The sequence below is a fragment of the Haliotis rubra genome, unplaced genomic scaffold (assembly GCF_003918875.1).
Source record: "Haliotis rubra isolate DU_JTF1 unplaced genomic scaffold, ASM391887v1 Scf144, whole genome shotgun sequence".
Classification (NCBI taxonomy): Eukaryota; Metazoa; Mollusca; class Gastropoda; order Lepetellida; family Haliotidae; genus Haliotis; species Haliotis rubra.
This window is the reverse complement of record NW_025765381.1, coordinates 1486684-1509888: the sequence shown is the minus strand read 5'-3', so window position 1 is coordinate 1509888 and position 23205 is coordinate 1486684. Positions and strand designations below refer to the sequence as shown.

The 23205-nt window shown below is 43.2% G+C and overlaps 1 protein-coding gene across 1 annotated transcript in view; it reads left to right on the top strand.

Annotated features, from left to right (window-relative positions):
- Positions 1-2642: 2642 nt before the first annotated feature.
- The window catches only part of LOC124269342, a 33500-nt gene continuing 12937 nt past the window's right edge, over positions 2643-23205 (top strand). Inside the window, exons 1-2 of the mRNA XM_046704361.1 lie at positions 2643-3174; positions 22472-22627. Coding sequence (XP_046560317.1) covers positions 3057-3174; positions 22472-22627 — 274 coding nt within the window. The 5' untranslated portion in view covers positions 2643-3056. The remainder of the gene's footprint in view (positions 3175-22471; positions 22628-23205) is intronic.

Genomic DNA, 23205 nt, shown 5'->3' with positions numbered 1-23205 from the left:
TTCCAGCAATATCACGGCGGTGGACACCAGAAATGGTCTTCACACTTTGTACACGTGTGGGGAATCGAACCCGGGTCTTCAGCGTGACGAGCTGCCCCACCACCCCAATGCGAGATATGAGACGGTATAGTATGCGTCGTTTAAGAATTAAACAGCGATTGTTATACGCGTTCGATGACCACCTTTAAATGAAACGTAATTCTTGTACCATCAATAGTGAAGACGAACAACATATGTCCCCAGTGTCATTGCGCACTTGACCAGAAAGTGGAAAGTTACACTAAAAGACGTTAAAAGATCACGCTTGTGGTTAACCTACCTGTGTTTGGCATTAACAAGCATATAAACGACGTTAAAAGGTTGTACTTGTTGTTGTCGTGCCTTGGCATTCAGCTTATGTAATGAGAACCCGTGTCTCTGAGCCATTGTGAATGGTGTTACCAGATCATGTGTTGACGTGCAACGCTTAAACGTAACAATGGATGCCGTTTTTGTCTGTGGACGTTGACCACAGAATGGGCAAGTGTTGTATCCCGAAGTCAGTATTGCGACCTTAATATTACGACAGGAAGTGAGTAATGGTGTCTGGACAAGATCAAGGGTTGGTAGATGGTAAAGACAACAATCCACGCCGTCAGAAAAAGAGGACACACATCAGCCAGATCATATAAATTAACCATCTAAACCTCAGATGGTAACCATCTTAACCTCAGTTGGTTACCATCTAAACCTCAGTTGGTAACCATACGAAATAAACCTCAATTAGTACAAATCTAAACCTGTGAGTAACCATCTAAACCCCAGTTGGTAATCGTTTAAACATTAATTTGGCATAACCATCTAAACATCAGTTAGTAACTATTAGTAACTCTTACAACACCTTACAGAGGATCAACTTTACTTTGAACCTTAGCACGCAAACTTTTAGGACTGAAATGAAAATTGTAAAAACTTATGTATATATTGATCTTCATATAGACCGGGCAGGGATATCCCAGTTGTCTAACGCGCCACGAGTAGCTGTGTAGACGTGCGTCATATAAGCGTCGGACCCCTAGAGTCGTTGGTTCGAATCCCAGATTTGTCCTGAAATATTGTCAGCATAACGTGCTCGTGGATAAAATTATAAACGTAGTTTGTCACTTCCAGTTTATTCTCCCACATCAAAACAGATCCGTTATATTTCTGAAATACTATTTAAAACGTCCGTACGTGAGTGAGTGAGTATGGTTTTACGCCGCTTTTAGCAATATTACAGCAATGTCGCGGCGAGGGACACCAGAAATGGGCTCCACACGTTGTACCCAAGTGGGGAATCGAAACCGGTTCCTCGGCGTGACAAGCGAAAGCTTTAACCACTAGGCTACCCCACCGCCCCCGTCCGTATGTGAACCTTGGCAAGATGGGATCAGCACTATAAATGTAATTATTTGTTACAAACTCTCTGCCTCAATATGTACCAGACGTTAGGCTATATGTCAAGCTATGTACATCCAGACAGTCGCTGAATGGAGATCCCATCCAGTCTGTTATCCCTTGTTCATGCAAACATAATTATTTCACAACAATAATAATTAAAATCTTTCTATATATACACACACTGATTTCATGTGCTTGGTCATTAAGATTAATATCGATTTCCTTTACCAAACACAACTACGTTTTATTAAATTCTATTAACTGAGTGTAGGCTTTATCGTTCTTTTTTAGAACAGCCCATAAAATTCACGGTTAGAAAATGGATACAACTCAGGTCAGGCTTGTCAACAAGTAAGTGGAATATTAACGGCTTGTCCTGTGTTAAAGTTTATGGTCCATTCTGATGTTAGGCAAGAGTATACTGGCTTGTTTAGAAGAGTTTTCGCGTTGCTCCTATATATCACGTTTATATAGACCAGACCTCATAGCTCGGGTGTCATTCACTATATCGATTTGCGTGGGAGGCAAAACACTGGCATCTTCTCCCTCATCAAATCGTTTTCAGGAACGAATGTTGGTTTGATCGCTTCACGCCCCGTTTCCATTGTAAAGTTTGGATTCAGAGGTCGGAGTGTCATACTAAAACGTATAGTGTCCTGTGAATCTGTTCCGCCTTGGTACGATATTACTCTGTCGTTCTCAAGCCCATGGATACAAGCTCCCAACATTGATAGGGATAAGCGCGTTGTAAGCGCACGCGGAGCTCTCGCATTGCACTTCACAGTATAACATGGGATCCCAAGCTACTGCGTTCAAGTGCTTTTGAGAAACACGGGTTATGCGCCCAAGAGTGCATCCTCAGTGGTTGATTTCACTGATAATGACCTCGCTGGGATTAGATCTTAATATAACGTGCTCCATATTGCATAAGTCTTTCTTCAGCGGAAAGCGTGCTTGATTTGTCATTGTGGTTGATAAATTGATAGGTTGTACAAGCCGATCCGAGTGAGCGGTGTTGTAATCACATAACGTAGATTGGGTAAGGGTAGCACAGGTCTGCGGAGTTTTTCTCTTCATAGTGTGTCGTTCTTGTATGAAAGGTATTTACGGCGGGTTTGTTGACTGGGTGAAACGGGCGAGGCGCACCGCTGATTTGTGTCCGAGTTCTTGGATATATTTGTATCAACAGTTGGGCGGGATGTGTGTACGTGTTTCGGTAGCACCAGCCTCCTCTCAGCCGACGTGAGCCCTCACGGTTAGGCCTGCACAGACGCACGCTGCTACCTAACAATGGGGAGCCGCCGAAGGTGCTGATTGGTCAAACTAGGAGCGCCAAAATTCCTTGGGTGTTTTTTTTCAAGAGAATACCGCCCTCTGGTGATGTTAAGGAGGCAGACGTCCCCCACAAGCTTCAAGTCCACGTGGTCATGTGACCAAGCGACCGTCTGTCGCTTTCTGTTCATGTTCGTCGTCAAGGAAGATACTGGAAGACCAAGGGATGCATTGTCGGCGAGAAGCCGGTCGTTCCCCAACTATGTTCAGTATAGCAGAAGGGGGTTGCGACTACGTTTAGTCCTGCGTCTCTTCAACGGGACAGTTAATGTAGATACTATTCAAGCTGCGAGCCCCGAGCTCCCATGGACACGCACGTGAGTTGGCTCGTGAAAATCAGTCTCGTGCTCCTACTTGTCGGCGTCGCCTATCCCTCCCGCGCCTCGCGACGACGACAGCAGCAGCAGAACTCGGCAACGCAAGGTAGGTGATGTTGCATCAAGTTTTCATTTGTCATCACTTCTGGTCTGGCACTTGTCTTGCTCGGAATCCCAAATGTTTGGTGTCCAATGAAAGTTTGTCTCATGTCAAGCCCGTGATTCCCAAAGCTCCTCGTTATATCGTGGCACATCTTGCAACATGTGTTCGGCAGTCCCGACAATCATGTGTGACTATCTGTCGCTTACGTCTTGAGATTCTACTCGAGCGTGATGTCAAATATATCACATAAGACAACATATATTCAAAATGTGTCACTTCCAAATGTAAAAAACCAGCGGAGAGTCTAATGTAGAATGGGTCTTTCACTCAGCATGGGCTAAAGTGAGTGAGTTGCTTTTAACAATATTCCAGCAACATTGCGGCGGGGGAAACCAGAAATGGGCTTCACACATTGTACCCATGTGGGGAATCGAACCCGGGCCTTCGGCGTGACGAGCGAACGCTTCAACCACTAGGCTACCCCACCTCTCTGTTCGCCACTAGGCTACCCAACAGCCCCCATGGGTTAAAAGCCGACTTAATGGTTAGGTTGGTCAGACTCGCTGACCACAGATCATTTCGTACAGATTACAGATCATTTCGTACCTTGGGTTTGCTCATGATGTCGATCACTGGATTATGTAGTTCAGACTCGATTATTTAGAAGCAGCCGCCACATAGCTAGAATAATGCTGAGTGTGGCGTTTAGAAACAAATATATCCAGCAAATTCAATTGTTAAAATTATTCAATTCTAAACAAAACAATTAAGCCTGTTTTAAATTTACCAGTTCAAAATATGCGACACTGTCATATGTTACTATGATTCGCAACAGTGTATGAAATATATCCCATTTCAATTAATACACGATTACACTGTACTGTTGTTAGTGAGTGAGTGAGTTTAGTTTTACGCCGCACTCAGCAATATTCCAGCTGTATGGAGGCGGTCTGTGAATAATCGAGTCTGGACCAGACAATCCAGGGATCAACAGCGTGAACATCGATCTATACGCAATTGGGATACGATGACCCGTGTCAACCCAGTCAGCGAGCCTGACCACCCAATCCCGTTAATTGTCTCTTACGACAAGCATGGGTTACTGAAGATCAATTCTAACACGGATCTTCATAGGTTACCAACTGAGGTTTATATGATTACTAACTGATCTTCGGTTGGTTACTCACAGGTTTTGATTTATACTGATTAAGGTTTAAACGATTACCAACTGGGGTTTAGATGGTTACTCACAGGTTTAGATTTGTACTAATTGAGGTTTATATGGTTACCAAGTGAGGTTTAGATGATAACCAACTGAGGTTAAGATATCTACCAATTCACAATAATTATTTCTCAGATTTTGAGGAAATTCATCATGACTCCAGTAAGGTAAATCTATTATAACAGTATTTCTGAATCGCGTAACGGCAGTTCTAATCTACTTGGTATGAAGACGGTGGTTGTTTTACGCCGCATGACAAGTACATACCATGTATGTAAAGGTCAAAGCAGAAAAACGAGGGTTGGTAAGTTTCATTAGCGATCCATGCCGTCTAGCTATTATGCTAACGCATTTCGATATATTCCAATCAAACATAACCAATCGATTTTGTAGGCTTGACAAGCACGGATCATTGCGGATCTTCGGTGAGTATTTTTAACTGTCGCGGGGGGCGATGGGGTAGGCCAGTGGTTAACGCTTTCGCTCGTCACCCCGGAGGCGCGGGTTCGATTCCCCACATGGGTACAATGTGTGAAGCCCATTTCTGGTGTCCCCCGCCGTGATATTGCTGGAATATTGCAGTCAGCGTACAACCCAACTCATTCACTCACTCACTCATTCACTTACTCATTTAAACTGTCGCCTGGCTGAACTGTTTTGTTCTACCCCAGACACAACGAGTTCAAACAGGATCTCACTACTCAGAGCTAGTCTTCAAAGCCGATTGAAACCATTATCGGAAGGTCAAGTGTGAATATAGCATCGTACCTCGATCGCGTGTATTGTTGTTCGTGCTATCAACCACAGGTTTAATGGTTGGCCAAGATGCAGCTTGGACATTCACTTTCACTCAGGTGCACCTTCCCAGATCAAAATAGATTCTTACTACTAACAAGCGACTATTAAAAATTGGGTGTTGCAAGGCCACGACGTCGCCTGAGCCTGTGGATTGAATGGTCACGTTTTCTGCTATAGCTGAATGTTTGCCAAGCTATAAACCATCAGTTTGCCAAGCCCGGATCCCACGATTCAGGGGCGATGGGGTAGGCCAGTGGTTAACGCGATTGCTCGTCACCCCGGAGGCGCGGGTTCGATTCCTCACATGGGTACAATGTGTGAAGCCCATTTCTGGTGTCCCCCGCCGTGATATTGCTGGAATATTGCAGTCAGCGTACAACCCAACTCATTCACTCACTCACTCATTCACTTACTCATTTAAACTGTCGCCTGGCTGAACTGTTTTGTTCTACCCCAGACACAACGAGTTCAAACAGGATCTCACTACTCAGAGCTAGTCTTCAAAGCCGATTGAAACCATTATCGGAAGGTCAAGTGTGAATATAGCATCGTACCTCGATCGCGTGTATTGTTGTTCGTGCTATCAACCACAGGTTTAATGGTTGGCCAAGGTGCAGCTTGGACATTCACTTTCACTCAGGTGCACCTTCCCAGATCAAAATAGATTCTTACTACTAACAAGCGACTATTAAAATGGGTGTTGCAAGGCCACGACGTCGCCTGAGCCTGTGGATTGAATGGTCACGTTTTCTGCTATAGTTGAATGTTTGCCAAGCTATAAACCATCAGTTTGCCAAGCCCGGATCCCACGATTCAGGGGCGGTGGGGGTAGCCTAGTGGTTAATGCGATTGCCCGTCACGCCGAGGACCCGGGTTCGATTCCTCACATGGGTACAATGTGTGAAGCCCATTTCCGGTGCCCCACATCCACACACACACACACCTCCACACACCTCCACACACACCACCACCCCACCCCACCCGATATTGCTGGAATGTTGTTAAAAGCGGCGTAAAACCATACTCACTCCCACCATTCAAGGCGTGTGATAAATCTGTAATACTTCTTTGTGAGTTTTAATTACATGTAAATCTACAAGTCAAAGCCAGTAAAGCACTAAAATGGCTTAAACCAACGTTTCATTTCACTCACCACTCCACTCTTCCTCCGAATTACCCGTGAAGGTCCGGGTTAGAATATTGATCTTCAGTAACCCATGCTTTTCGTAAGAGGCGACTAACGGGATTAGGTGGTCAGGCTCGCTGACTTGGTTGACACATATCATCGGTTCCCAATTGCGCAGATCGATGCTCATGTTGTTGATCACTGGATTGTCTGGTCCAGACTAGATTATTTACAGACCGCCGCCATATAGCTGGAATATTGCTGAGTGCGGCGTAAAACTAAAATCACTCACTCGCTCTTCCTCCGAATAGATTCTAAATGCTTAAAGGCGATCGGAATAGGGGTAGCTCAATGGTTATAAGGTTCAGTGTTGAAGCCTATTTCCGATTGACCCTGCCGTCTTATTGCTGGATTGTCAGGAAAAGGTTGTAATATCCAAACTCAAGCATTTTAATGTGACTTTGTATAGAATTTCGATTGTGGGTAGGTCGTTTTACTGTCACCTTATCTTTGTTGTGTAAGCCGCACATATTAATACTGTCACAGATGTGATGTTGCTGACGACGGATAATCCCATTGACGGATAGAGAATCGTCCATCCCCGTGCCTTCCCCGTCTGATAGGGGCGGTGGCGTAGCCTAGTGGTTGAAGCGTTGGCTCGTCACACTGAAGACCCGGTTCGATTCCCCACATGGGTCAATGTGTGAAGCCCATTTGTGGTGCTCCCCGCCGTGATATTGCTGGAATATTGCTAAAAGCGGCGTAAAAACACTCACCAACTCACTCCATCTGATATCACAGTATCAGTCTCTATCCCCTACCTGTCCATGCCACATCTCCGTCACAGTTCATATCCCTGTCCCGATCTCAGTCCCCGACTTCATCATAATATCATCCCTGCCTCCATCACAGTATCCTAAAACCCGTCTCTCTCTACCTCACCACCTGCATCCCTGTTTCAGTCTCCACCTCCATAACAGTATCCTTTAAACTTGTCAGTCTTAGTCGCCATCTTCATATCCATCCTTATTTCAGGATTTCAGTCTCCACCTCCATAACAGTATCCTTTAAACTTGTCAGTCTTAGTCGCCATCTTCATATCCATCCGGATTTCAGTCTCCACCTCCATAACAGTATCCTTAAAACTTGTCAGTCTTAGTCGCCATATCCATCCATATTTCAGGATTTCAGTCTCCACCTCCATAACAGTATCCTTTCCATATCCATCCTTATTTCAGGGATTTCAGTCTCCACCTCCATAACAGTATCCTTTAAACTTGTCAGTCTTAGTCGCCATCTCCATATCCATCCTTATTTCAGGATTTCAGTCTCCACCTCCATAACAGTATCCTTTAAACTTGTCAGTCTTAGTCGCCATCTTCATATCCATCCATATATTTCAGGATTTCAGTCTCCACCTCCATAACAGTATCCTTTAAACTTGTCAGTCTTAGTCGCCATCTTCATATCCTTTAAATCGCCATCTTCATATCCATCCATATCAGGATTTCATCCCACCTCATAACAGTATCCTTATTTCAGTCTTAGTCGGATTTCAGGATTTCAGTCTCCACCTCCATAACAGTATCCTTTTTAAACTTGTCAGTCTTAGTCGCCATCTTCATATCCATCCTTATTTCAGGATTTCAGTCTCCACCTCCATAACAGTATCCTTTAAACTTGTCAGTCTTAGTCGCCATCTTCATATCCATCCTTATTTCAGGATTTCAGTCTCCACCTCCATAACAGTATCCTTTAAACTTGTCAGTCTTAGTCGCCATCTTCATATCCATCCTTATTTCAGGATTTCAGTCTCCACCTCCATAACAGTATCCTTTAAACTTGTCAGTCTTAGTCGCCATCTCCATATCCATCCATATTTCAGGATTTCAGTATCCTTATTACAGTCTCCACCTACACAACAAAAACCCTTCTCAAAATCTCCATCTCATTCTCAGTATTAATCTCCATCTCGTTCTCAGTATTAATCCCCATCTCATTCTCAGTATTAATCCCCATCTCATTCTCAGTATTAATCCCCATCTCGTTTTCAGTATTAATCTCCATCTCATTCTCAGTATTAATCCCCATCTCATTCTCAGTATTAATCTCCATCTCATTCTCAGTATCAATCCCCATCTTATTCTCAGTATAAATCCCCTTCTGATGCTGTCTCTACCCCCATCTTAGCCCCAATCCTCTACCTCGTCCCCCATCTCAGTTTCGGTCCCCATCCCCGTCTCCATCCCATCCCAACCTCAGTCTCCATCTTAACCCCCCCTTCCCTATCTCCATCCACATTCTGCGTGATTACATACATTTTCCAAATGATTTCTTGTCTTTGAACAAATTCGTTCCCATTCAAATAAACCACATCATCTGGCGTCTTTATTTGTTCGTAAAACGTAACTCTACCCCGTACCAATTTATCCTAAGCCTATGAATTATTATTTCATACAAACCTAATATTGCTTAAGATGAGCATCAGCCGAATGTCGGACGTTATTACGGCAATCAATCTCGTCATCCTCTGCAAATCCAATTAAGATGGAATCATTCTAGAAAACTTCCCTCCATACGCCCACACAACAAACTGTTTCCAGTCTACCAAGGCATTAGTAAAGTATGTCACTGAGGTTTTTCCGTTGTTGTTCGTGTTGTAATTCTTGACACGTCTAGGTATATTTGATGGAACGGTACAAGGAATACAAGCCTGACGCATGCTCACCGCCCCATTAAATTTGATGGATATCGTCTCTTTGTTTTTCGACTTCAGATATAATTAGAGAGTGATGTATTCTGAAACATAGGACCTTGCACTGCGATGCCATGTTGATACCGATGCCATTTTGGGATGGGCTGGGGTTGAACTAAATGTTCGAATTGTTATTGATGTCTTTAATTGAGAATATACGGAGTGGCCGATCCGGGGGTGGGGTTGAGAGGTGTTTCTGGGTGTGACCAATCTTTCTCTTTTATAGCTGATGACAGTCTGTATACGCATTGACTTCCATGATAACGTCCTGATGTGGTTGTTTAAGTGCTATTAATGGTTTCTATACCATTTTTGTGATTTCTTTTTCTGTTTGGTCTTTTTTGTTTTGTTTTGTTGTTTTTTAAAGGGAGGGTATTTCTTTTTACCACTTACCCTTCGAAGTTACAAATGGCTTTAGTGGAACCCACATTTTTAAAACATGGTGCACCCACTCCCGAAAGATTACCATAAAACATTTGTCTCGTCTAATTGAGAGACAGACAGTTTATTCTCAAGAGAACCCACCAACGGTGGTACATGAGAAAAGAACAGATTAGCCATGTGGCATGTCATGGAGGATTAAAACACAGACTCCCTGGTCTCGGAGTCAGAAAATTTGTGTATTTCTATGTCCATTTGTTCTTTTAAGGTGTTATGCATAATTACTTACTATAATACATAGAAATCGAATTCGATCACATAATGACATCTTTTGTCGGCCTTCCTTGGTGATAGTCAATCCTTTACTTTCCCCTACTTCTTTGCGGAGCGGTGAGGATAGCCTGGTGGTTTATCGTTAACACGTCATGCGGAAGACCCGGGTTCGATTCCTCATCGCCTTCTGTACAATGTGTGGAGGCCAATTCTGGTGTCCCATGCTATGATATTGCTGGTGGTTTAGCGTTAATTTGTCATGCGGAACACCCGGGTTCGATTCCCCGTCGCCTTCTGTACAATGTGTGAAGCCCAATTCTGGTGTCCCATGCTGGGATATTGCTGGTGGTTTAGCGTTAACTCGTCATGCGGAAGACCCGGGTTCGATTCCTCATCGCCTTCTGTACAATGTGTGAAGCCCAATTCTGGTGTCCCCAATTCTGGTAGTTTAGTGTCCCATGCTGGGATATTGCTGGTAGTTTAGCGTTAATTTGTCATGCGGAACACCCGGGTTCGATTCCCCATCGCCTTCTGTACAATGTGTGAAGCCCAATTCTGGTGTCCTATGCTGGGATATTGCTTGAATATTGCTGGTGGTTTAGCGTTAACTCGTCATGCGGAAGACCCGGGTTCGATTCCCCATCGCCATGGGTACAGTGTGTGAAGCCCAATTCTGGTGTCCCATACTGTGATATTACTGGAATATTGCTAAGCGGCGTAAAACCATACTCACTCACCTAAAGCCACACTCACATACTCACACTGCTTTGCCTTGTATCCCTTCACTTGCAATATTCTGTAGGTCACGGTCGTAACTAACTCTTAAATACACGTAGATGCGACATGTACATGTTACAAAAGGTTTATATAAGTTTGAAATAGGGGAAAACATGGAAGGGATGTAGTTTAACTTACATTTTTAGAAACATAAAGAAAATCGATTCCATTTTATTTAGTCGGGTGTCGTCGTGTTAATGTTGATTCCGTCTATACTTGTAACGTAAGGTTAGATTTAGTCTTCATCAAACCGTGCTCATAGAGACAGCTGACGGGATGGGATGTTGTTGATTCTTTAAGCTTGCGCGTTATTGTAGCACTGTTTCGTAGATCGACACTCATCTCTATCACTGCATTGTCTGGTTCAGATTCGACCGCCATATTTACAGACCGTCATATGTAAGGAATATGTGGCGTCAAACAGTCCTGATTACACTATGGATCCATATTACGTACAGTCCTATTTACACTATGGATCCATATTACGTACAGTCCTATTTACACTATGGATCCATATTACGTACAGTCCTATTTACACTATGGATCCATATTACGTACAGTCCTATTTACACTATGGATCCATATTACGTACAGTCCTATTTACACTATGGATCCATATTACGTACAGTCCTATTTACACTATGGATCCATATTACGTACAGTCGTATTTACACTATGGATCCATATTACGTACAGTCCTATTTACACTATGGATCCATATTACGTACAGTCCTATTTACACTATGGATCCATATTACGTACAGTCCTATTTAAACCATGGATCCATATTACTTACGGTGATATGCCAAGTTACAACACAGGGCCAAAAACCTTATCACTGCAGCCTGAAGTTATGTCAACTTATGTCAAACGTAGAAGTGTGCCTCCAGGGAGCGAGTTTAATGTGTCTGAGTCGGCTAGTCATGTTAAACAGCGACTAGGTATCGCTATCACGGGACAAACTATATGTACCTTGCTTTCGTCTGGAAAAGCACGCGCACGCCCACGCGTACGCGTCATTCAACTTTAAGAATGGCGATTTTTGATACAAACATTGTGGATATGCATGCAAGAGACAGAACACGAAGCCTGCTGCAATATGTCACACCCATTGCCATTAATATTGCCATTTACACGTCGCCTCATCCTCTCAAATGGGAAACTGTATAGAGCTTCTGACGTCAGCATATAAACTTAAAGGCACAAGTGTTCACGATTTTATTTATCATAGTGTGTTTCTAATAACACTTAACTCTGAATGACGGAAGTGAAATGACGACGCATAAGTGCAATTAAGAGTGGCACAATAGGCATTTAAAAGTTTCAAAATTTCAAATTCAAATTCTGATCAGAAGTTGTTTTTTTCCATTGCTGTACAGTAATTTGAAAGGGCCAGAAAATTTGAAGTTGGACCCAAGTATGAATTGGAACGTCATCAAATAACTAAAGAGAAGAATGATAAATTTTTATGTCAAGAAATATATCATCACATTTACGTCTGGCGTTGAGTATATTGCCATACATAATCACGAAATATTTATAATCATATATCCTTTAACACGTATAATTAACCTTTGAAGATTCAGGTTAGAATTGGTCTTCAGCAACCCATGTTCGGATGGTCAGGCTCGCTGACTTGGTTGACACATGTCATCGTATCCCAGTTGCGTAGAACGATGCTCATGCTATTGATCACTGGATTGTCTGGTCCAGACTCGGTAATTCACAGACCACCGTCAATATATATGCCGCTGCTGGAATATTGCTGAGTTATACAACAAACAAACAAGTATAATTATACTTAAACAAAAATAACCTTATATGTACAATAAAATAAATTGTTTCAACCTACGGGCTAGTCTGTCTTACAGTCCCTGAACCACATTATTTTCCCTACTGCACAGCCCTCCCTGCAATGTTAAAGCCCTAAACGCAAGTCCGGATTTCCTCAATTTGGGGCTCCTTTTCAGTTTAAATGATTTTTATTGTTTTTTTTGTTTCTATCAAAATTATATGTATTCAAAGACTAAGGGATAGTTAGTCTGTCATACAGACCCTGACGCAAATATATCCAAGAAAGCCCACACAAGTCTAGATTTCCACAGTTTTAGGGTCACCGAAAATGAAGAAAGTCTGAGGGCTCCTTTTCATTATATTTTCTGAGATTTTTGTCTGTAAAATATGTTCATTTCAGAGACTAGTTGTTAGTCTAAGGGATAGTCTACCTGCATGCATACCGTCACATGAACCAGACTCTCTGCACCATACCCAACTACACACCTTTCACAGAGAAATCCAGCCATCCCACCTGGTATACCCATGCCAACGGGCGACCCCCTCTCCTTTGATAAAGTGTCACATCCAGCCCTGTCGGCAGATTGATGCAAGCCAATAGCACTGACACCATTTGGCGCTTATTGGATTACCTTCCTCTCCTTTCATACTTGACGTATATATCCGCAAAGTGGCATGTATGCCATTCTGTGTACATTGCGGCGCATTATTCCGTCTCGCGGGCCGGCCTGGCACGGACCTCACCCTCAATGGTGTCTCCGCGAGTGACACGCGGGGAGAACAGTTGTCACCAGGGTGGGACAGCCGGACGCTGAGAGGGGGGTGAGGGAGCCAGGACCACGACAAAACACACAGGCTCGTCTGGCAGAACTGGGAGGAAACTAAACAAGTTGAACGCCAGAAGCTGGGGGTTGGGGGTGGGTGAGTGGCGTGGGGGGGGGTGGGGGTGGAGTAGCCTTGCTCCTAGGCTCTGTTGAAAGCTAAGCCCAAGGATGTGTATAGTAATTCAATCTTCAAAGAGGCAAATCTAGATGAGCGGACAGTAGGGACGCTAGTCTGTTAGAGGGTATTTACATTTTTTAAATTAAAATTTAAACTATTAATTATTACTTTAGCGACTTGTGCAAGTCTAGGGATGGGGTGGGGTGGGGGTTTCCATGTACACAACACGACACGCAGGCTTCGCTTCCACCATAACATTCTACATAATGTCTGTTGGGGGTGGGGTAAGCATACGCACTGGGGGTCCCGGGGCTGGGGAGAAAGAAGACAGGTACACAACACTACACCCAGGTTTGTCTGCCAGAAGCTTGCGTTATCGAAAAAGCTTAACCATGGCGTATGTCTGTCAATACCTTTATGGAAGGTTTACTAGCGTGTTATTCAATTTAATTGTATGTGACAGAATCTGAGATAATAGTTCGGAGGGTGCACTCGACTGGCTGTCTCTAGTGTCCAAACCTAATACTGAAACCTGTCTATACATTTTGACACTGCCACTCACTGCCTTGGTCTCGTTGTTGCCAGTTTACTTAAATATAAGAAAGGACGTGTTTTCTGTTTGGTATTTCAAATAGTATTTATTCTCCATTACGAGTATTATTGTTGATGGGTGACATTAGGCTAAACAAACAGGGGAGATCGTACATGGAGACTCTTTTAGTTTCAGGGTTAAGCCCCGTGTGACCCCAGGTTAGAAGGGGTTCCCAGAAACCAACCTCTGCCGTAACTGTTGACTAAAATGAAGATCGGATGTCGTGATATCGACCACTTGTTGAGAGCCTGTTTTGCTTGTCCGTTGTTTTGTCTGTTGTTCAAGGCCGCACTGTATAATCCAGCTGCATGAAGGCGGTCTGTAAGTTATTGAGTCTCGACCAGACAACCAAGTGACCTGCATCGTGAGCAGCGAGGATACGATGACTTGTTTCGATCAAGTCTAATAACCTGGCCATCCGATCCTGCTAGACACGTCTAACGTGAAGAACTGAATCGATACCTAAGACCAGTTCTAACCCAGAATCTTTTTGGGAGCGATGATGAAACAAATACGCGCACCGTAATTGGTGCGAATAGAATCTATATACATTTTACTATTTTGAAGATGAAGTTCCGAATTTTACGAAATCATTAGGCTCAAATGGAGATCGGCTAGTCACAGAAGATCTTGAGTGAGTGTGATTTGTGAGTGAGTTAGTTTAGTTTTACGCCGCACTCAGCAATATTCCAGCTATATGGCGGCGGTCTGTATATAATCGAGTCTGGACCAGACAATCCAGTGATCAACAGCATGAGCATCGATCTGCGCAATTGGGAACCGATGACATGTGTCAGCCAAGCCAGCAAGCCTGACCACCCGATCCCGTTAGTCGCCTCTTACGACAAGCATGGGTTACTGAAGGTTCATTCTAACCCGGACCTTCACGGGTGAGTGTGATTTGTGAGTCATTATAGGGGACAGCAGAAATGAGAGACACTTTGCTCATTCCGGGGATGGAACCGGAATATTGGGGGTGACCGAAATAAGGAATGTGGGATCATCGCTAAACCGGTATATTTTGGTGCAAATCTCCTGCAATACGTATTGCGATACGTTAGTCAACGTAGCAAATAAATTGGGCAAATATTAATCAGTAAATTTTATAATTTGGACGTTCCATAATCGATATGGAGACAGAAAATACTATCTTCCTGGTGCAGCTTTGGTGCATAAAATATAATGAGTTGTCATAATATCAACCACTTTTATCTTATCATGTCTCGTGCTTTTGTTGAAATTTTACAGTTTCGTAAATTCCGTTCTTTTGCTGTATGTATTAGGGACACGGTAAGCCCAGTAGTCAAAAGCACCACGGTTTCTCGTTTTAGAGTTGTGACCCCCATTCTGACCAGGATCTGCTGTAGATTTGAAATTGACATTGTTTGTAAAATGTACATGAGATTATACCATTGTTTGCTAGCGCAGTGTTCATGATCGTATTCCTGGTTTTCAATGCAGAAAACTTGATGTCCGTGGGTCACTGACGGACTGACCACCGCGCTATGCCCACTCGCTGTGGTATAACTGGACAAGGATTTTTTAACTCATTTACGCCACAGTTACTCGCCTAGTCTGTCTCACAGTCCCTGAACCACATTAATTTCCCTACTGCCAAGCCCTCTCTGCTGTGCTAAAGCCCTAAATAAAGCAAGTCTAGATTTCCTCAGGTTCAGGAATCTCTGGTCTCCCTAGGGCTCCTTTTCAATATAAATGGGCTTGTTTGTTACTATCAAAATTAAATATATTCAGAGACTAAGCCTTAGTCTATTACTCGCCCTGTGAAGATCCGAATTACAATTAGTTTTCAACAACCCATGCTACTCGTCAAAGACCACTGACGAGATCGGATTGCCAAGCTTCGGAAATGCATGCCCTCGTGTCCCAGGTGAGGTGAGGTGAGGTGAGGTGAGGTGAAATTGGGTTTAACGTCGTGCTTGAGAATATTTCGCTCATATGACGACGTGCATGCGTGTGTATGTGTGTGTGCGGCTGCTTGTACTAGCCCAGACTGAAGCTGGTTTTATAGTGCTAGCCCACTGAGATACCATGCTGCAGTGAAGCATGAATACCCCACTCAGACACATTATACTGACTCCGAGCCGACCAGTCCTTGATGTACCCATTAATGCCGAGCGCCAGGCAGGGACCAACAAGTACCGTATTTTAACGTCTTTTTGGTATGACGCGATCGGGGATCGAACCCGCGACCTTCCGCTCTAACCACTACACCACGGAGGCGGTCTTCCCAGGTATGAAGATCGATATGCTCATGATTTCATGAATCACTTGATTGTCTGGTCTGGACGCGATTATATGCATATCACAGAGTGTTGCTGAGTGGACCCGTGAAGAGCCGGGGAAGAATAGTTCTTCAGCAACCCCCGCCGTGATGTTGCTGGAATATTGCTAAAAGCGGCGTAAAACCAAACTCAGTCAGTCAGTCTTCAGCAACCCATGCTTGCCACAAAAGGCGACTATGCTTGTCGTAAGAGGCGACTAACGGGATCGGGGTGGTCAGGCTCGCTGACTTGGTTGACACGTCATCGGTTCCCAATTGCGCATATCAATGCCCATGCTGTTGATCACGGGATTGTCTGGTCCAGACTCGATTATTTCGAACGGCCGCCATATAGCTGGAATATTGCTGAGTGCCGGGTTAAACTAAACTCACTCACTCACTCACTCACTGTTGTCGAGTGTGGCGTTACACAACCAACAAATAAACACACGTTTTCAATTCCTCCGACCATTGACAGCATTGATTCATCTAAACAGTATTATTGTCAGATTGTCTTCAAAATACCAACATTTATCCAGTTTGTTATATTGAAGAACTTTTGTTTTACATATTGTGCACACGTGTTAATTAGTTTCCTCGTGGGTCATGCGTTAAATGTACACGGATTTGTTGGAAACGAAGTCCTTGAAAGTCTCGAGTTTGATAGCCTTTCGCGTCGTTTTCCATGTGTTTAGCAAAATGGGTCATTACTCGGTTAAAATTAGACGTAGCTTTGATCCAAATGTTAAAAGCCTGGCGCGGCTTAAGCCGCACCGTAAAACTTTATTGTGTCTTCGGAGACAGAAACTCACATATGGCCTGTGAATGTATACAGACTATTTTATAATAACTAGGCATTCTAGCCCCCTTCAGGCGATCAGTTCACATTCAACCAATCAGCGCCAGCCTTCTTAAAACGGCGCTCGCTGATTGGCCGTGCCTGTGAGCGGAGTGCTTTGAGCGAGAAGGGCGTTTGGTGAAGATAGGTTACCGCACCGACGACCGCTCTCGCCCTGTAAACATAGCTCTGTTACCAGCATTTAAAGATCGTGTCAGATTTCTTAAAAAGTAATTTGTTAATCCAAAATAAAAGGACCAAATACTGAAAACACATGGCAGGCAGAAACAATTGATCATTCAAAACAAGGAAGTTTCTATAGATAAAAACATACACCAAGTCTAAGTATATACATGCAGCTGCGTAACATGACTGAACCGGTTGTTGTCAAGCTGATTTTAATAACTGGTGTCTCGAGTTCATAGCCAAAAAATATATTCTACCCATCAAACGTTTAGACTCACTTAAAACACTCACTATATGTTATGTCTATATATATATGGTTACAGCGAAGATGAATTTCTCCACTAACTTAGGGGAACCAACTGCAAACCTTATGCAGTTGAATTGCATGAGGATCATGCATCAAATTGCTGAAAATCATGTGCAAATATCGTGCATGTGAACAGCTGCGTTTTTGTTTTGGTGTAAAGTTTTGTTAGGAATTTGCCAATTTTCACTGAGTTTCATCATTTATTGAACTCATGACAATAATTTTTTCAACATTACGAATTTATTTTACAATACATCAGTTCATGTGCAAACAGTACCTCTAAACAGTATGGAATATTTTACAAAATTCAAGTTTAGAACAGTTTACTGAAGTGAGTGGCTATATTTACACTAGTGAGTTTTTAATGGGTAACTTTTAATGGGTAGTATATGTATTTCCACTTTTTGGTTACATTTCCCAAAAATATATGGCTGTTTAAGAAATGGCTGTTTGCATGTATTGGTGTTGTTTAATAAGATACGCCTCGCACTTAATGTATGTGGATGTGAAAATGACAGTAGATACAAAATGTTTATATTACACATTGAAAGAATGCATTAATATTACACTAACAACTAGTCTCTGAAATGAACATATTTTTCAGAAAAACAGTTAATATTAAAACAATCAAAGTATAATGAAAAGGAGCCCTGTGACTTTCTTCATTTTGAAGCTGTGGAAATCTAGACTTGCCACGTTTTCTAGACTTGCGTGGACTTTCTTGGATATATTTGTTTCAGGGTCTGTATGACAGACTACATTAATATGTGCGTATGATTTTTTTTACAATTTATCAACAGAACGCTCCTTAAGTCGATTCAATGATGTCGCTCGGCTGGTGAAATGGAGTGGCTGTTGTCACTTCCATCGTCAATAGTTGTATTCCCATGATTATGGGCGGTCACCCGTCCTCTGACCCTTGAACACTGACACGGGTGAATGCCTATGTTTGTAATGGCCTGAGAAATTCGACTGTTTGCAAAAGCTATTTTCCACACAACAAATGTTATTCGGGGGTGGATCTAAGGCGACCCACTCTCTTTATCGCATTGAAATTCAAACCCGAAATAGAATATGTATACAACGCCTTGTTCAGCTTTTGTTGAAGGATTTTTAGTGTAAATTCTAATAGAATAAGTTAGTCAGAGGGTTAGACAGTGGCTGTCATTCAGAGGCTGGAGATGTTGACGTTTCTCATTAACACTGTGTAAATAGAGGCGAAACATTATGTTGCTTTTAACATTACGAACCGCAATCTATATATCATTTATAGTGCTGTGTAATCACGGGCTATTCTTTCCATGTGAATTATTTGTCACGGCGCAAAGACCTTATGTGATGCGTGTATCATGTCACCGTATGATCTCGCGATGATCTCGTTGGGGAGATGACGGGGTGTGTGGGGTGGGGTGTGTGTGTGTGTGTGTGTGTGTGTGTGTGTGTGTGTTTTACTGCTATTCGCTTTGCTGAGTTACGTCCCTTGCTTCCAACAGAATCGTATGCCTTTGGGTTCGAATCCCATTTCTCCCCGATTACGTTTCCATGTTTATCAGCACCATATCCGTGCTTATTGGCACCCGTGAAGATGGGGTAAGATCACTGGATTGTCTGGTCCAGACTCGATTGTTTACAGACTGCCGCCTATAGCTAGTCTACTGATGAGTGCGGCGTTAATCATCAGCGTCCCTGTCCGTGTCACCAGTTTTGATTGTTTATAATAGTATTACTATCATGATACTGTAGCTAAACTTTAGCCCGTACATGTACATACGCCTTTCAACACAGCGCATACCTCTTGTTCGCAAGGTAATGCTGAAGCTTTATCTGGGAAATACTTCAGATTATTGGGAGGAAAATTGCCTGGGGGTTAAGGGAGGTGGATCTGATGGAATAAAAAGTTGCGAGCATTATCTGAATGTCCTGTACAGGCTAGGCGTGTTCTGAATACTAAAACGAACAGAAAAGAATTTGAGGGATCAGGCGTCCAATATCTGGGCCACTTCGGGCTATCCAACACCATCAAACTGATAGGTCATATTTCAGGAATCCTGTTCAAAGTGGCCTAAACCAAACTCGCTCACAGGTTCCACTTCATTGCGTGCACTTGTGCGTGCGTGCGTGCATGCATGTGTGCGTGCGTAGACGTTACGGAATGGGAAAGGACCTGAATACCTGATGCTTTAAATGAGTGAGTTTAGTTTTACGCCGCACTCTGCAATATCCAAGCTATATGGCGGCAGTCTGTAAATAATCGAGTCTGGACCAGACAATCAAGTGATCAACAGCATGAGCATCGATCTACGAAATTGGGATAAGAGGACATGTGTCAACCAAGTCGGCGAGCCTGACCACCCGATCCCGTTAGTCGCCTCTTACGACAAGCATTGGTTGCGGAAGATCAGTTCGAACCCGGATCTTCACGCTGCTCTTAGCAATATCCCAGCAGTATCAGGACAGGGGACACCAGAAATTGGCTTCACACTTGTACACACGTGCGAAATCGAACCCGGGCGTCGCCGTGACAAGCGAACACTTTAACCACTAGGCTACCCGCCAACCCTCTGAAGCGTGATGTGGCGATAGACTGCCTGCAGAGGCACTACTCGTGTTACTGTGAGAATCGAAGGAACGATCAAATATAGCTGCAGTTAATGTTCTTTACATTTCCAGTGAAATAATATCGATCACCTTCTAACAACAAATCATATACGTTTAGAAAAGCTTTACACATCTATAAATAATTGTGTTCAAGCAGCGTGCAAAAATCCATGATTTCCTATTTACAACGTGTAATGTGCATGGTTTGTTATTCTCCACGAACATTCTATGGCATTGATCCGTATAATTGTTTACTGTCGTAACTGTTTACTTTATTAATGATTAAATGTTGTATTGCTCGTCCGCCCCCGCGTATAGTTCTTAAAATTGATAACGCCACTCGTGGCATACACCTTGAAGTTATATCTTCATCAACCCCCACCCCCACATCTGACCTAGAGTATTCTTAAATAATCCATTTTTCAATGTCATAAATTCGCAAAAATTTAAGATAAACCAAATACGATTTTCCAAATTTTCTTCCTCAAAGAACTAACGCCCCTCCCACGCTTGACCGTAGAGTGTTGTAATAAGAAATGCAGCCCTTAGATCCCCCTTAGAACCGAAGTACAAGGTAGGACAAGGTGATTTTCCAAATGTTCTTCCCAAAACACCCCCGATGCCAAGTTCCTTTTGAATTCCCTTTATGACTTTACAGATTGTAGGGACATAGTTTATCACACCACTAGGCCTAAACACACCACACACAATTGCGATGTAAGCGTTATCATTCCTAAACGCTCCGTTTAATATCCTTCCTCCCTCCCACGCATACGAAATGTCCGAGGGAAGAATCCGTAATCCAATTAATAACGCTACACCTAAAAGAATCCAAACGCCAACAACCAAAAAGCAGTTTCCAGACCCATTCATACATAAAATTACATCAATTTCGGCAGGATCAATTGCTACCGAAACGATATGTTTGATTCCTGAACAACCTAATATGACTGCACATCAATCGAGATGATTACGGAAATCAGACGAGGTTGTGAACCAGCATGCTGCGCTGGTTTGTATTAAATTTACTTGAGATACCACGATAGCTTTTCGCTTTGATTTCCACGGGGACTCAGAAGAGAGGATGTAAGTCATCTGTAACTCGACTCGTTGCCTCACCCCCGCCGTGCCTGACCTGTGTGGGAGTGTATTGCCCCGGGGGAGGGTTAGACTTACGAGTCATCAATGGGGCTGGTCCCCAGGGGATCGGGGGAAACCATTGCCATAAACATGGCTTACATCTCGTCAAACACGCGCTAAGCTACGGTGAATGCTCCTGGCCTGTCCATTGCACAAGATCGCCCCACGTTGAAAATCACAATCCAACTTCCAAGGACTGCTTAATTCAATAAATACATCTGTAAAATGCTTTTTCTCTAGATGTAGTTTGCGACGCACAACCGACGCCGAATATGTCACGTTTAGAAATGAAGTAAGCGAATTATGGCACTTCCACTGAAGGTTTTAATTTTACTGATCTATGTGGATCTGAAAATATTATCTGGCAGCGCCAAAACGATAGTTTTTCACCTGTTTCAAGACATTCAGATATTTGCCGGAAGAAGTGGAACCCATTTCTCCAGACATCCAGCATGTCCATTGATATAATATAATTTTTTTAACAAAATTAAAGAAACAAACCGCGCCAGGTCCCTTACTCATTGTCAAATGGTCGGTCTCTTACGATAATCTGTCAACCAGACCCCATGTTCCCTTCTCATAGAAGTAGTAGGCTATTCGTAAATGCCATTATCATAATGTACAGTAGGCCATTATCCACCAGCATAATATTCATCAATACCGAGAATATGTCTTGGTGTATTTCTACACCAGAATGCGTGACTTAGTACATGCTTGGGCAGAGTTGTAAACGTAAGGCCACATAGAGAAAATGCTATGTTTCTCAAATCCGACTGATGTATATCTTCATTTACCGTTATCTTTCCTTTCTTTCACGTGATACCCAAACCAACAACCAATACTGTTGGTGATTTCGCACGTCAGAAATCTCTTTGTATAAATGTTTAAATTCTGTTAAATTGGGAGTCCAGATTGTATCGTTTGTGAAATCAATACTTACTATGTTTGTGTGATGAGAACCGTTAATTGCTGATCGTGGCCTAACTGACGATCGTGCCACGTCGTTATACGAATATATAGCGTACGGCACCGGTTGCGTGCCAATCTTGGCGCTGTGGTCGGAAAAAACTCGTTTACTGTCCGACATATCTCCGACTTGGCTTCCATTATTAGCGCACATTGATGGAAAAGTACTCCCCAGGTGGTATAAGAATGACAAATATTTGTCATGGGTTTTTTAATATCCTGATAGAGATCGTAAATAAACAGGGCATATTTGTGTAATATGTTAAAGAAACGCAAGTGTCTGTTTTTTCTATCCTCAGGAATTGTCTGCGTTTTCTGTTTCAGAGTTATTCGCTGGATCTATCAATTACCGCCGTCGTATGCAGGAAGCCATCTTGGTAAGGGAGACAACCGATGACGAAGACTTAACCTTCGAAACCGGAAGTGGCATGGAGCTTACCGGAATTTCCAACAGAGAAGACCTGCAAGCTGGAGTAGAGGGTGATTATAACGATTTACAATGCATGTTCACATGGTGAAACCACCTCCGTTGGCCTTTGGATTGAGCACCTACCGGAGAGCGAACAGTCAGAGTTTCTCCGCCCATGTTAAACTGTCATGGTATGTCAGTGGGCTAGAACTATATCCTGAGTGAATTGGAATCGAACCCTGGTTTTGGCGCGCTTTTAGCAATATTCCAGCAATATCACGGCGGAAACACCAGAAATGGGTTCCACACATTGTGTCCATGTGTAGGAATCGAACCCTGGTCTTCGGCGTGGCGAGCGGACGCTCTAACCATTAGGCTACCCCACAGCCCCAACTACATACTGAAATTTGTCGACTCCCATACTGGTACAATGCGTTAAACCCATTTCTGTGGTCCCCCGCTGGAATATTGCTAAAACTCACTCACTCACTCACTCACTCACTCACTCAGATCCCCATGATCCGTCACACGCAAACAATGTACATTATCTCACTCACTCACTCACTCACTCACTCAGTCAGATCCCCATGATCCGTCACACGCAAACAATGTACATTATATTTTGGCCGAAAATGATCTCCGGAGGACG